At 43.1% G+C, this 13,017-nt stretch overlaps 1 protein-coding gene across 3 annotated transcripts in view; it reads left to right on the top strand.

Annotated features, from left to right (window-relative positions):
- Positions 1-13,017, top strand: part of alg6 (ALG6 alpha-1,3-glucosyltransferase) — a 42,929-nt gene that overhangs the window by 14,140 nt on the left and 15,772 nt on the right. For all 3 annotated transcript variants that reach the window (XM_067990405.1, XM_067990406.1, XM_067990404.1), the window contains exons 6-8: positions 593-660; positions 2,757-2,939; positions 5,704-5,839. In XM_067990405.1, coding sequence (XP_067846506.1) covers positions 593-660; positions 2,757-2,939; positions 5,704-5,839 — 387 coding nt within the window. The remainder of the gene's footprint in view (positions 1-592; positions 661-2,756; positions 2,940-5,703; positions 5,840-13,017) is intronic.

Here is a 13,017-nt window from a genome sequence, read left to right as displayed (position 1 = left end):
ACTGTGGCTGTAGTGTATACCGTCTACAGGATCTACTGCAGCAACTCACCAAGGATTCTTCGACAGCACCTCCTAAACCCGCGACCTCTACCATCTAGAAGGACAAGAGCAGCAGGTACATGGGAACAACACCACCTGCACATTCCCCTCCAAGTCACACACCATCCCGACTTGGAAATATATTGCCGTTCCTTCATCGTCGCTGGATCAAAATCCTGGAACTCCCTTCCTAACAGCGCTGCAGGAGAATCTTCACCACACGGACTGCAGCGGTTGAAGAAGGTGGCTCACCACCACCTTCTCGTGGGCAATTAGGGATGAGCAAGCGCCACCCACATCCCATGAATGAATAATAAAAAAAAAAGTGAAGAGTAACCACTTGGGTGAGGTATTGCAGGGTGTCCAAAACCTTTGCGACCCCAGCATGAGTTAGCATCTTTATGAGGGATGGGGAGAAAATTGGTTGGGGAACAAGTCATTGCTTCTCAAAAGTCATGCTGCTGTGTCATTGTATCTAAATACTTATTTAATGATTCTAATTAACATCTGAGGTGTATTGCAAAACTACAAACTCTCCTTTTACTCTTTGCAGGTCTCGTCTATGCTGTGTGCATTGCTGTATCCTGGACTCATTCTAATCGACCATGGGCATTTTCAATATCCTTATTGACAGACGTTTTGAATTTTAAAAATAGTTAAAGCAATGCATTCGACTCCCCCAGTGGTTCAGTGTGTGACTGCACAGTATGGTGTGGCACTGAGCCATGCATAGAATCATAGAAAATAGGAGCAAGAGTCGGCCTTTCGGCCTGCTCCGCCATTCAAAATGATCATGGCTGATTGTCTAACTCAGTACCCTGTTCCTGCTTTTTCCCCATATCCCTTGATCCCTTTAGCAGTAAGAAATATATCTATCTCCTTCTTGAATACATCTAATGACTTGGACTACACTGCCTTCTGAGAATTCCACAGGTTCACCAACCTGAGTGAAGAAATTTCTCCTCATCTCTGTTCTAAATGGCATACCCCGTATCCTGAGACTGTGACCCCTGGTTCTGGACTCCCCAGCCATCGGGAACATCCTCCCTGCATCTAGTCTGTCTAGTCCTGTTAGAATTTTATATGTTTCGATGAGATCACCTCTCATTCTTCTAAACTCTAGTGAATATAGGCCTAATTGACCCAATCTCTCCTCATACGTCAGTCCTGCCATCTCAGGAATCAGTCTGGTAAACCTTCGTTGCACTCCCTCCATGGCAAGGACATCCTCAGATAAGGAGACCAAAACTGCACACAATACTCCAGATGTGGTCTCACCAAGGCCCTGTACAACTGCAGTAAGACATCCCTGTTCCTGTACTCAAATCCTCTTGCAATGAACGCCAACATACCATTCGCCTTCCTAACTGCTTACTGCACCGGAATGCTCACTTTCAGCAACTGGTGTACAAGGACACCCAGATCTTGTTGCACCTCCCCTTTTCCCAATCTGTCACCATTCAGATAATAATCTGTCTTTCTGTTTTTACAACCAAAGTGGATAACCTCACATTTATCGTGTTATACTGCATCGGCCATGTTCTTGCCCACTCACCCAACTTGTCTAAATCACATTGGAGCCTCTTTGCATCCTCCTCATACTCACATTCCACCCCAGCTTTGTGTCGTCTGCAAACTTGGAAATGTTACATTCAGTTCCCTCATCCAAATCATTGATATATATTGTGAATAGCTGGGGCCCAAGCACTGATCCCTGTGGTACCCCACTAGCCTCTGCTTGCCACCTGGAAAAAGACCCGTTTATTCCTACTCTCTGTTTCCTGTATGTCAACCAATTCTCAATCCATGCCAGGATATTCCCCCCAATCCCATGTGCTTTAATTTTGCACACTAATCTCGTGTGGGACCTTATCAAAAGCCTTCTGAAAATCCAATACACCACATCCACTGGTTCTCCCCTATCTATTAGTTACCTCCTCAAAACTCCAGTAGATTTGTTAAGCATGATTTCCCTTTCATAAACCAATGTTGACTTTGTCCAATCCCGTTAATGCTTTTCAAGTGTTCTGTTATCACATCTTTTATAATAAACTCTTAGAGTTTATTATATAGAGTAGGAAGGTCCCAGGTTCAATTCCCGGCCTTTATTGAGTTAACTGATTTCAGCCAGGATAACTTCAGTAACCCCAGGGCTAGGGGAAAGAAAACTTGGTGAGCGGTTTCTGCTTCTGATTGCTATTCATGGACCCTGCTGGAAAATGTATGTACATGTTTAATGAGGACAGGATTGGGCTTGGTTGCGATACCGTCCATGTTCAAATAACCCGCTGGCATTTTCACTCGAATGAGGCAGCGGTGTGTTCAGCACCCATGGACCAATACTTCAACATGAGCCAGCATCTTAGAGGTGAAGGAAAAAACATAATACATGCTGAAATAAAATACCTGGCTCTTGATTATAAGCAAATGGAAATTTTGTTGATTGCTCTTCAAATTGAGTTTGAAAAGGATTGAATCATGTGTGTGTATGCTACTAAATCCTACTCTCAACAAATTCTGGAATTTTCTACCTAAAGTAATTTAAATTTTGAATTACATTTTTCTTTTGGAAAGTTTTCATATGTGAAAGTAGGCTGCATTGGCCTGATTTCTCAGTATTGGTATATGGTAGTGAAAGAGGCGGTGAGAGTATTAGCTTGTCCATGTATGCTGTCTGGTTGAATACTTCTGTGCTATCCTTAACATGAAAACACATACAACTCTATCAGTTTGGGCCTTGCCCTTTGGGGGTGGTTGGGCCTCGTGTTTGACAGAGTCCTGTTTGGCTCAGTGGCATTTTGCCTGGCTCTTAATTACAAGCAAATGGAACTTTACCATGCACTGCCTTTCTTCTGCTATCTCCTTGGAAACTGTTTAAAGAGAGATCTGAAAGGTGAAGGGTGAGTAACCAAAACAATGAATTAAATACTCATGGTCCTTGTCATGTCATACAGATCAAGTGAGGTCTCTTTTTAAGACTTGAGAATTGTTCCATTTTGCCCTCCCTCTGTAAACAGCATAAAATAAACATGCAAGCTATTTTTTAAGTATGTCAGTTTGCTTAAGAAGGGAAACTTTTCTTAACATTTGACTTAAAATTCCATTTTTTTCCTCAAATTTCTTCTTGCTAAGAAATATTTCTTGCTAAGAAATATTTTTGTAAATAACTGTTGGGATGATTTTGTGGTGTCCTACTAGAGTTGTATAAGGCTAACCTGCAAGCATTTTTAATGGTGAATACAGCACTCAATGTGGAACAGAATCTACAGATCAGAAGGTCCCAGGACTATGTTCTGTTATATCTCAGCTGGAGCAGTGATAGGGATGCTATAATGTGTCTCAGACAGCTAGGGAGGGATGTAAAAAATCAACCAGGGCTCTCTTGTGCATTGTTATCCATTAACTCCTACTGGAAGGTGCATGTGTGGACTGCAGGAGGACTGAATTGGGCTTGGCTAAGATGACCCCCAAAGTTGAATAGCCTGCTGTCACTCTGAAGATTCAGACGTGTAGAATCGCCACTTATACAAGGTACTAGAGAGCTGTCACTGCTTGTGGAACCATATCCGGCCATGAGTCAGTGCGCTCAAAGAAGGTGGGGAGAAAATTAGAAGTAAAATATACTGCAGTTGATTGTAAGAAAAAACCTTGCATTTATATAGTGCCTTTCACAACCTCAGAACTTCCCAAAGCACTTCACAGCCACTGAATTACTTTTTAAGTGTAGTCATTGTTGTAATGTGGGCAAATGTGACAGACAATTACGCAGAGCAAGATTCCACAAATAACAATGAAGTAAATTACTTAGTACGTTTCATTGATTGAGGGATAAATATTGGCCAGGACACTGGGAGAACTCCCCTCTTCAAATAGTGCCATGGATCCACCTGAGCAAGCAGATGGGGCTTCAGTTTAACATCTCATCCAAAAGACGGCACCTCCGGCAGTGTAGCACTCCCTCAGTACTGCACTGGATGTCAGCCTAGATTATGTGCTCAGGTCCTGGATTGGGTTTGACCACAACCTTCTGACTCAGGTGAGAATGCTACCATTGAGTGAGGAATAGACCACACCTGGAGTACTGAGAGTAGTTCTGGGCACTGCACCTTCGGAAGGACATATTGGCCTTGTAGGGAGTGCAGCGTAAGTTTACTAGAATGATACCCGGACTTCAAGGGTTAAGTTACGAGGAGAGATTACACAAATTGGGGTTGTATTCTCTGGAGCTTCGAAGGTTAAGGGGTGATCTGATCAAAGTTTATAAGATATTAAGGGGAACGGATAGGGTGGATAGAGAGAAACTATTTCTGCTGGTTGGGGATTCTAGGAGTAGGGGGCACAGTCTAAAAATTAGAGCCAGACCTTTCAGGAGCGAGATTAGAAAACATTTCTACACACAAAGGGTGGTAGAAGTTTGGAACTCTCTTCCGCAAACGGCAATTGATACTAGCTCAATTGCTAAATTTAAATCTGAGATCGATAGCTTTTTGGCAACCAAAGGTATTAAGGGATATGGGCCAAAGGCAGGTATATGGAGTTAGATCACAGATCAGCCATGATCTTATCAAATGGCAGAGCAGGCATGAGGGGCTGAATGGCCTACTCCTGTTCCTATGTTCCTGGTTGTCTACACTAGCTAAAAGATCTTTTACTTGGCACAGTAAACCTATGCTTTTCTATGTTGCATTTGAACTGGTATTTTAGTTTTTAGTTATCTTTTGAGTTGACGTAGAATAGCATTCTTCATACTTATTGAAGCAGCGTTAATATACCAAGGGCAGGTGCTGTAGGAGCATCGAAAGTTGAGATTGCTGACAGCCAAAGACTGCAGATGACATACATACTGGCTTTGCACTGCCACGGCGTGGTCATTACAGTCCATAGTTGTATAAAGAGTATTGCAACATAATCTGGTTGGGGTGGGGGAGGAACTGCAGACACTTTCAGACATTCCTTTATAGATATTACACTGTAGAACCCATGCTGTATTCTTGGAACTCGGGGCAACTTTTAACAGCGACTGTATTTCTGTCACTTCTGTTGTGTTTGCCTTTTTTGTTAACATGTGAATTGTGAGAACTGTCAGAATCATGTTGCACTGTTGAAGTGAAGTGTTGGAATCTCACCTGGTGAAAACGTTTCAGCTGCCCCTCACCACCTCATGACTCAAATAGCAAACGTACCTTCCAGTATGATATGGAGCCATGCAGACTAGGAAGGGCCCAAGTTCTATCCCCGGTCTCTGCTGAACTAATTGATTTCAGCCATGGAGATGGTAGAGATGCTGCAGCTGGTTTCAATGTCCTTCAACGAGGGGGAAAATTAGGCAATGACCCTGTGCATGATCACTATCCAGTGTCCCCTGCTGGAAAGCCCATGTGTGTAGATATCGATTGAGGACAAGATGGGGGTCCACTGCGATAGCTTCCATTGTTGAATAGCTCACTGATGATCACTTGTGACGAACAGCCACCCAGGTGAGAATTCTGGCGGGCAGTTGGCATTGTGAAACTATCTCAGCGCCCTCAGGAGAGCTGGAGAGAAAATATGGTGCTATGTAACGTTCCCTTCCATGTCCTTTTTTTTTGCTGTGGGTATTAATGCTAGAGAAGCGGCAGTGAGCCTTGCTGCTCAGGAAAATAAATCTCTTATCTTCTGTTACAGGATGATGCGGTTGATCAAAATTGCCTTCACTGTGCTGATTTCATTTGCTTGCTGCTGGCTGCCCTTCCTCACCAGTCTCCAGCAGTCCCTGCAGGTGTTTCAAAGGCTTTTTCCAGTTGAAAGAGGCTTGTTTGAGGTATGTTCAGAAAATGAGCTTCAGGTGATATTTCTGTTACTACTGACCATGTTTGTTTAATAATAAATGTATTAAACTTTGAGGTTGCAACAGGTGTCAGGAATTTCAAGCCACAAAACAGCTTTGAAATATTTATAAGCTTCCACTATGTGTGTGTGTGGTGGGCAGGTACTTTAACACCAAGTTGGCTGAAACACCCCCCTGCTGGTCGGTGCTGCCAGTGGAGCCGGCGTGCGTGTCCTCAGCCTCATGTACAGGTTCCTCAGGGAGGTGGAGGCGGCTCCCCTCGGTGATCAAGTGGTTAGGACACAACCTTTCAAAAGTGTGGGAATGCTGGGGAAAAAGACATTTTAAAAATCCAGCAAAAATGAGCAACGTTTGGGAGTCCAATTATCCAACTAAACCTAAGCCGTAGAGTCCAGTGTCCTCACCTGGCACCAAGCTCAACAGGAAATCTTCCTGACTAACATTTCACCGATAATATTAGCTCAGCATCAGTTTAGAAGTCTGCAACGGATGACATATTTGGACACGGGCGAGGATGAACTTGAGAAATTGTTAACGTAAGCACTCTACAAGTTGAGTCTGACATGTTGGCCATCTCCAATTGCTGTTTAAAAAAAATGCTGATAAGTGTAAATTACATGATGAGCTATAAAATTGATATCTTGTTAGGTTTGTTTGTAGAATAAATCAAGTGTTAACCTTCTAACCTTTCTCAATGTCCTCATCAAATTCAGGGCAGATATTCTATCTGTGCCATGTACGAGGGAAATGGTTCCTCAGTCGGGGCGTGGCAGGCTTGCCTGTGAAGTTATGTCCTCTCCAGTTGTGACATTGACAACTGTTTCTGCCGTTTCTATTTCCTGTCCTGAACAGAGGTATCGAGTATTGCATTCTTGATACTGATATCACAGCTATCCACAGATAGCCCATTTATAGATCCAATCTGCCCCAAACTTAACCCTTGAAATTGGCGGTGAACTTGCATCATAAACACTGCAGTCTTGTTGCCATTGATAAGGCTGTGCATGGGTGGCCCTATGTTGGAGACTCTCACCAGCTGAGCACCTCTGCTGCTCCAGAATTTTGATAATTTTGTTTACTTTTCTTATGGGCTTATCTTTAGGCAAGTTTTTCTTTTTTAAATTAGTTGCATTTCTTTATCCCTCTGGCCTGGAACCTGGGTCCAGCAACACATAGTGGGACATAAGTTTGATTTCTCCTACTCTTCTGAGTTCTTGTTCTCAGTTGTGGTGCTACGGGGTGGAGCCAAGCAAATGCCGAGAGGCTTCACCACTCCAGTCTTGTACATCGCTTGGTGTCCAGTCAATAAATGTATCGATAGAGGCCTTTTGCCCTGCATTCTCAGCTCTAGCAGATGCTGGGCACTACAGGGACCAGTAAGGTGGTGGGGGTAGAAGAAGAGCAGCATGCTTTGAACAGGAAGAGCCATTAATACTGGACAATGGGAAATAAGAGGGAAAAAATTCAGTTAAGAGAAAAATTGAGGTTAAAACACAAAATCAGGAAAAAGAAGAAATTTTTAAATCCATCTGTTTTTCTTTGTACTGTGCTAGTGTTTCGGCAAAAGCAAGTCCCTTCTTTATTTCTGGAAGTTGAGGAAAGAATCACTTATTTTGCGGGGCTGAGGTTATTCCTGTGTTTCTTTTGCCCTTAAAGTAACTGAGGAAATGTGCTTTTTTCAGTGTGTCCTTCACTGAATGAGATTGAGGTGCCCAAAAGAATGTGGAACTTGCTACCACATGGAGTAGTTGAGGCAAATAGCATAGATGCATTTAAGGGGAAGCTAGATAAGTACATGAGGGAGAAAGGAATAGAAGGATATGCTGATAGGGTTAGATGAAGTAGGGTGGGAGGAGGCTTGTGTGGAGCATAAATACCAGAATAGACCAGTTGGGCTGAATGGTCTGTTGCTATGCTGCAAATTCTGTGTATTCTACCAGAAGACCTACTGTTTTTTTATAATGTTATTCTCGTCCGTTTTCTCCTCTTCCCTCTTCTCTGGAAGGTATTAACTACTTTCTGGGGTACTTCTATGGGTGCCAGTCACCGACTGGTATCTCACTCAATTGGGCATTCATGTGTAACCCCACAATACTGAATGTCAACAAGGTGTTTGTCCAGAGGGGCATCACAACAGAGTCATAGAAGGGTTACAGCATGGAAGGAGGCCATTCAGCCCATCGAGTCTGTGCTGGCTGTATGTAAGAGCAATCCAGCTAGTTCCACTCCCCCGCCCTTTCCCCGTAGCCCTGCAATTTTTTTCCTTTCGAGAACTTATCCAGTTCCCTTTTGAAGGCCATGATTGAATCTGCCACCACCACCCCTTCGGGCAGTGCATGCCAGATCTTAACCACTTGCTGTGTAAAAAAAAAAAGTTTTTCCTCATGTCACCTTTGGTTCTTTTGCCAATCACCTTAAATCTATGTCCTCTGGTTCTTGACCCTTCTGCCAATGGGAACAGTTTCTCTTTATCTACTCTGTCTAGACCCTTCATGGTTTTGAATACCTCTATCAAATCTCCTCGCAACCGTCTCTGTTCCAAGGAAAACAGTCTATGCACTTAACTAAAGTCCCTCATCCCTGGAATCATTCTAGTAAATCTCTTCTGCACACTCTCTAAAGCCTTCACATCTTTCTTGAAGTGTGGTGCCCAGAACTGGACACAGTACTTAAGTTGTGGCCGAACCAGAATTTTATAAAGGTTCATCATGACTTCCATACTTTTGTACTCTATGCCTCTATTTATAAAGCCCAGGATCTTGTATGCTTTTTTAACCGTTTTCTCAATCTGCCCTGCCACCTTCAACGATTTGTGTACATATACCCCCAGATCTCTCTGTTCCTGTACCCCTTTTGGAGTTGTGACTTCTAGTTTATATTGGCTCTTCTCGTTCTTCCTACCGAAATGTATCACTTCCATTTTTCTGCGTTAAATTTCATCTGCCATCTGTCCGCCCATTCCTCCAGCCTGTCTGTATCCTCTTGAAGTCTATCATTATCCTCCCCACTGTTTACTACCCTTCCAAGTTTTGTGTCATCTGCAAATTTTGAAATTGTCCCCTGTACACCCAAGTCCAAGTCATTAATATATATCAAGAAACGCAGTGGTTCCAGCACCGACCCCTGGGGAACACCACTGTACACCTCCCTCCAGTCTGAAAATCAACCGTTCACCACTACTGTCTGTTTCCTGCCCCTTAGCCAATTCTGTATCCATGTTGCTACTGTCCCCTTTATTCCATGGGCCGCAATCTTGATGATAAGCCTACCGTGGGGCACTTTATCAAATGCCTTTTGAAAGTCCATATACACCACATCAACTGCAGTCGCTCCAATCCTAGATCTGCAGGGGTCACTGAATAGTGATTTGGACCAAGAACCCTGACCAACACTTCGCCTGCCCTCTCACACAATGACACTAAAGTCAATTGGAGCACTGCTAGTGCTGCCCTACATAAGAACATAAGAAATAGGAGCAGGAGTTGGCCATACGGCCCCTCAAGCCTGCTCTGCCATTCAATAAGATCATGGCTGATCTTTGACCTCAACTTCACTTTCGTGCCCGATCCCCATATCCCTTGATTCTCCTAGAGTCTGAAAATCTATCGATCTCAGCCTTGAATATATTCAATGACTCAGCATCCGCAGCCCTCTGGGGTAGAGAATTCCAAAGATTCACAGCCCTCTTCGTGAAGAAATTCCTCCTCATCTCAGTCTTGAATGGCCGACCCCTTATTCTGCAACTATGCCCTCTAGTTCTAGACTCTCTAGCCAGAGGAAACAATCTCTCAGCATTTATCCTGTCAAGCTCCCTTATAATCTTGTATGTTTCAATGAGATCACCTCTCATTCTTCTAAACTCCAGAGAGTATAGGCCCATTCTACTCAACCTCTCTTCATAGGACAGCCCTCTCATCTCAGGAATTAATCTAGTGAACCTTCATGGCACTGCCTCCATGGCAAGTATATCCTTCCTTAGATAAGGAGACCACAACTGTAAGCAGTATTCCAGGTGAGGTCTCACTAAAGCCCTGTATAACTGTAGTAAGACTTCCTTACTCTTGCACTCCAAACCCCTTGCTATAAAGGCCAACATGCCATTTGCTATCCTAATTGCCTGCTGTACCTGCATACTATCTTTGTGTTTCTTGTATGAGGACACCCAAGTCTCTCCGAACACCAACATTTAATAGTTTCTCACCATTTAAAAAAATATTCTGTTTTTCTATTCTTCCTACCAAAGTGAATAACCTTACATTTCCCCACATACTCCATCTGCCACCACCTTGCCCACTCACTTAACCGGTCTATATCCCTTTGCAGACTCTTTGTGTCGTCCTCATAGCTTACTTCCCCACCTAGCTTTGTATTGTCAGCAAACTTGGATACATTACACTTGGTCCCTTCATTTAAGTTATTAATTTAGATGTAAATAGCTGAGGCCCATGCACCGATCCTTGCGGTATCCCACTAGTTACAGCCTGCCAACCTGAGAATGACCATTTATCCCTACCCTCTGTTTTCTGTCCTTTAACCAATCCTCTATCCATGCTAATATATTACCCCAACCCCATGAGCCCTTACCTTGTGTAACAACCTTTTATGTGGCACCTTATCGAATGCCTTTTGAAAATCCACTGTTTCCCCTTTATCTACACTGCTAGTTACATCCTCAAAAAACGAACTAAATCAAACACGATTTCCCTTTCATGAAACCATGTTGACTCTGTCTAATCGTATTATGATTTTCTAAGTGCCCTGTTACCACTTCCTTAATAATGGATTCCAGCATTTTCCCGATGACCGACGTCAGGCTAACTGGTCTGTAGTACCCTGTTTTCTCTCTTCCTCCCTTCTTGAATAGCGGGGTAACACTTGTTACCTTCCAGTCCACTGGGACCGTTAGAGAATCTAGAGAATTTTGGAAGGTCATAAGTAATGCTTTCACTATCTCTACAACCACCTCTTTTAGAACCCTAGGATGTAGGCCATCAGGTCCAGGGGATTTGGCTGATAGCAGCTGATTCAGCACAGTTACGAATCAAACCTGGGATCTTCCTAGTTTGCATTTCTCAGCACTCATTGGATAAACGAATTGAGCCAGTTGGGGATGCAACAGAAGCTCAGCTTTTTTTGGGGAAAGCTGTTAGGCTTTTACTGTAGATCTAGGAGAGGAGCTGCATGTGCATTTATGCTAGTTACTCTCAAACTCTGCAGGCACCATCGTGTTACGCTCCTTGAAATGTGATGGAAAAATTGGAGAAATCTACCATTATGGGAGACAGGAGAAAAGCTGTATGTTTGAACTGTTTTCCCAGTTGCTGTATTAATGGAAGATTTGTGATGGGTTTGATGTCTGAGCTCTATTAATTTGTACTCGCTGGGTTCACCTGTGTGTGTGTCTCTGCAACTACTAGGCCCTTCTCTCACCTCCCAGATTCCAAATTCCATTGCAGCCTCCTTGTCTCCCTGTTTTATTGATATTACTATGGTCAGTTCTTCTCTGAACTTTCACATTTTTCCTAAGCTCTAGAAACGATGCTTACAAGCTCTTCCTCCCCTGAAGATTCTCACTAAGTTAAAATGAAGATTCATTGCATGGTAAACTTTAGATCATCCTTCCTTTAGATTTCAAAACTGTGGGAGCCTTTACCCCCTCTCTGCACCCGCCCCCCCCCCAGTCTTTCCTTCCCCCTACAATCAACAAGCTTTTAAAACCCAAGCTTGGCATCACCTAATCAGTGCTACTCGATTTACCTTGTCTCTTTTACTGTTTTCGGTCTTGGTGCTGTCCGAAACACTGGGCTTTGGCTCTTGATGTAGGTTTTATAATAAGAAAAAAACTAACTAAACCTTCCTTGTCTATGATCTGTTGTGATATTGCAGGTTACAGAGATGTGACAGCCAAGTGGGCACATTTTCTATAAATGACCACTAGTCTGTGCTATTGTACAGTTTAGTTCAGTTGTAATCTTCACAGTTATTAGAAAATTAAGATGTTAACTATGTTTTTCTGGTATAGTACTTGCATAGTTTGCATGAACGTTGTTGCTCATTGTAAAGTACTTGCTGCTTTTGTTCCCTGGGTGCACCAATAGCAGAGGATCAGAGTTGTATTCAGAGAGGTTGAGTCTGAATTATAGCTTCAATGCTCCAATATTCAGCCTCCACTGACCTCTATAGTTGAGCATTGCTGTGCATCTGGCTGGTATATTTCACAGCACTATTTCATTGGTAAGGAGCATAGAGGATTGTGGTGCACCTCGGTGGCCTACGTGGAGGTGGCTGCATCCCAGAACATTCCATCATCTTAGCTGAGTGGGTAGAGTTTGGGAATAGGAAAGCACGGATACAGATATAGTAACTGGAGTCGGTTGAACTTCCACTTTCCTGGTCCAGTTATCTGACTCAATAGCTGCCATAAAGAAAACAACAGTGTACAATATGAGGAGAGACTCACAGAACTAAGATGATTGAGAAGGGACATGATCCAGTGATGTGTTGGGCCATGAAGCTACAGATTGTGGTGTTATACAGTTCTACTGCTGCTGATAATCCACAGCACCTCAGTGATGCCCGATTTTGGGCTGCTACATCTTTCCTTGGCTTGCCCCTCTTTACACAGTGGTAGCACCATACTACACGATGGAATGTTTTGTGGCACTATTGTGCTAAATGGGACAGATTAAGAGATTAAAGGGAGAACATCAGCAGGAATCTTTGTTTAGGTTCTGCAGCAGAGCCACCAAACTTAGTAAATATTTGAAAAAAAGAATTAGCCAAATTGGAACAAGAGAATGCCATTCAGCCGATCAAGCCCTCTCCTTTGCACAGTCCATGTACAATATGCACTGTCAGGGACTCTTCCAATTTAGTTAGTCTCAAGGGAGCAGAATAACCACAGGCAAAGCCTCCAAGAGGAGAACAATCTGAAATCTCTAACAGCCTGGTGTCTTTACTCAACTACCTCTATCAGTCTAATATTGCAACCATGTTAATCAACCCTACCTCGTTGCTTTCCATAGGTAACATTATTGACCACAAAAATCTATTGTATTTCACAGAGCATCTGTTCATTTCATTATAATCCTATCCTACTGATCATTCTCAGTTCCATTCTTAACCAGATATTTATCCGGCCCCCTTTTAAA

The sequence above is a fragment of the Heptranchias perlo genome, chromosome 9, assembly GCF_035084215.1.
Source record: "Heptranchias perlo isolate sHepPer1 chromosome 9, sHepPer1.hap1, whole genome shotgun sequence".
Classification (NCBI taxonomy): Eukaryota; Metazoa; Chordata; class Chondrichthyes; order Hexanchiformes; family Hexanchidae; genus Heptranchias; species Heptranchias perlo.
The sequence above is the reverse complement of the archived record's forward strand: the minus strand, read 5'-3'. Positions and strand labels throughout refer to the sequence as shown.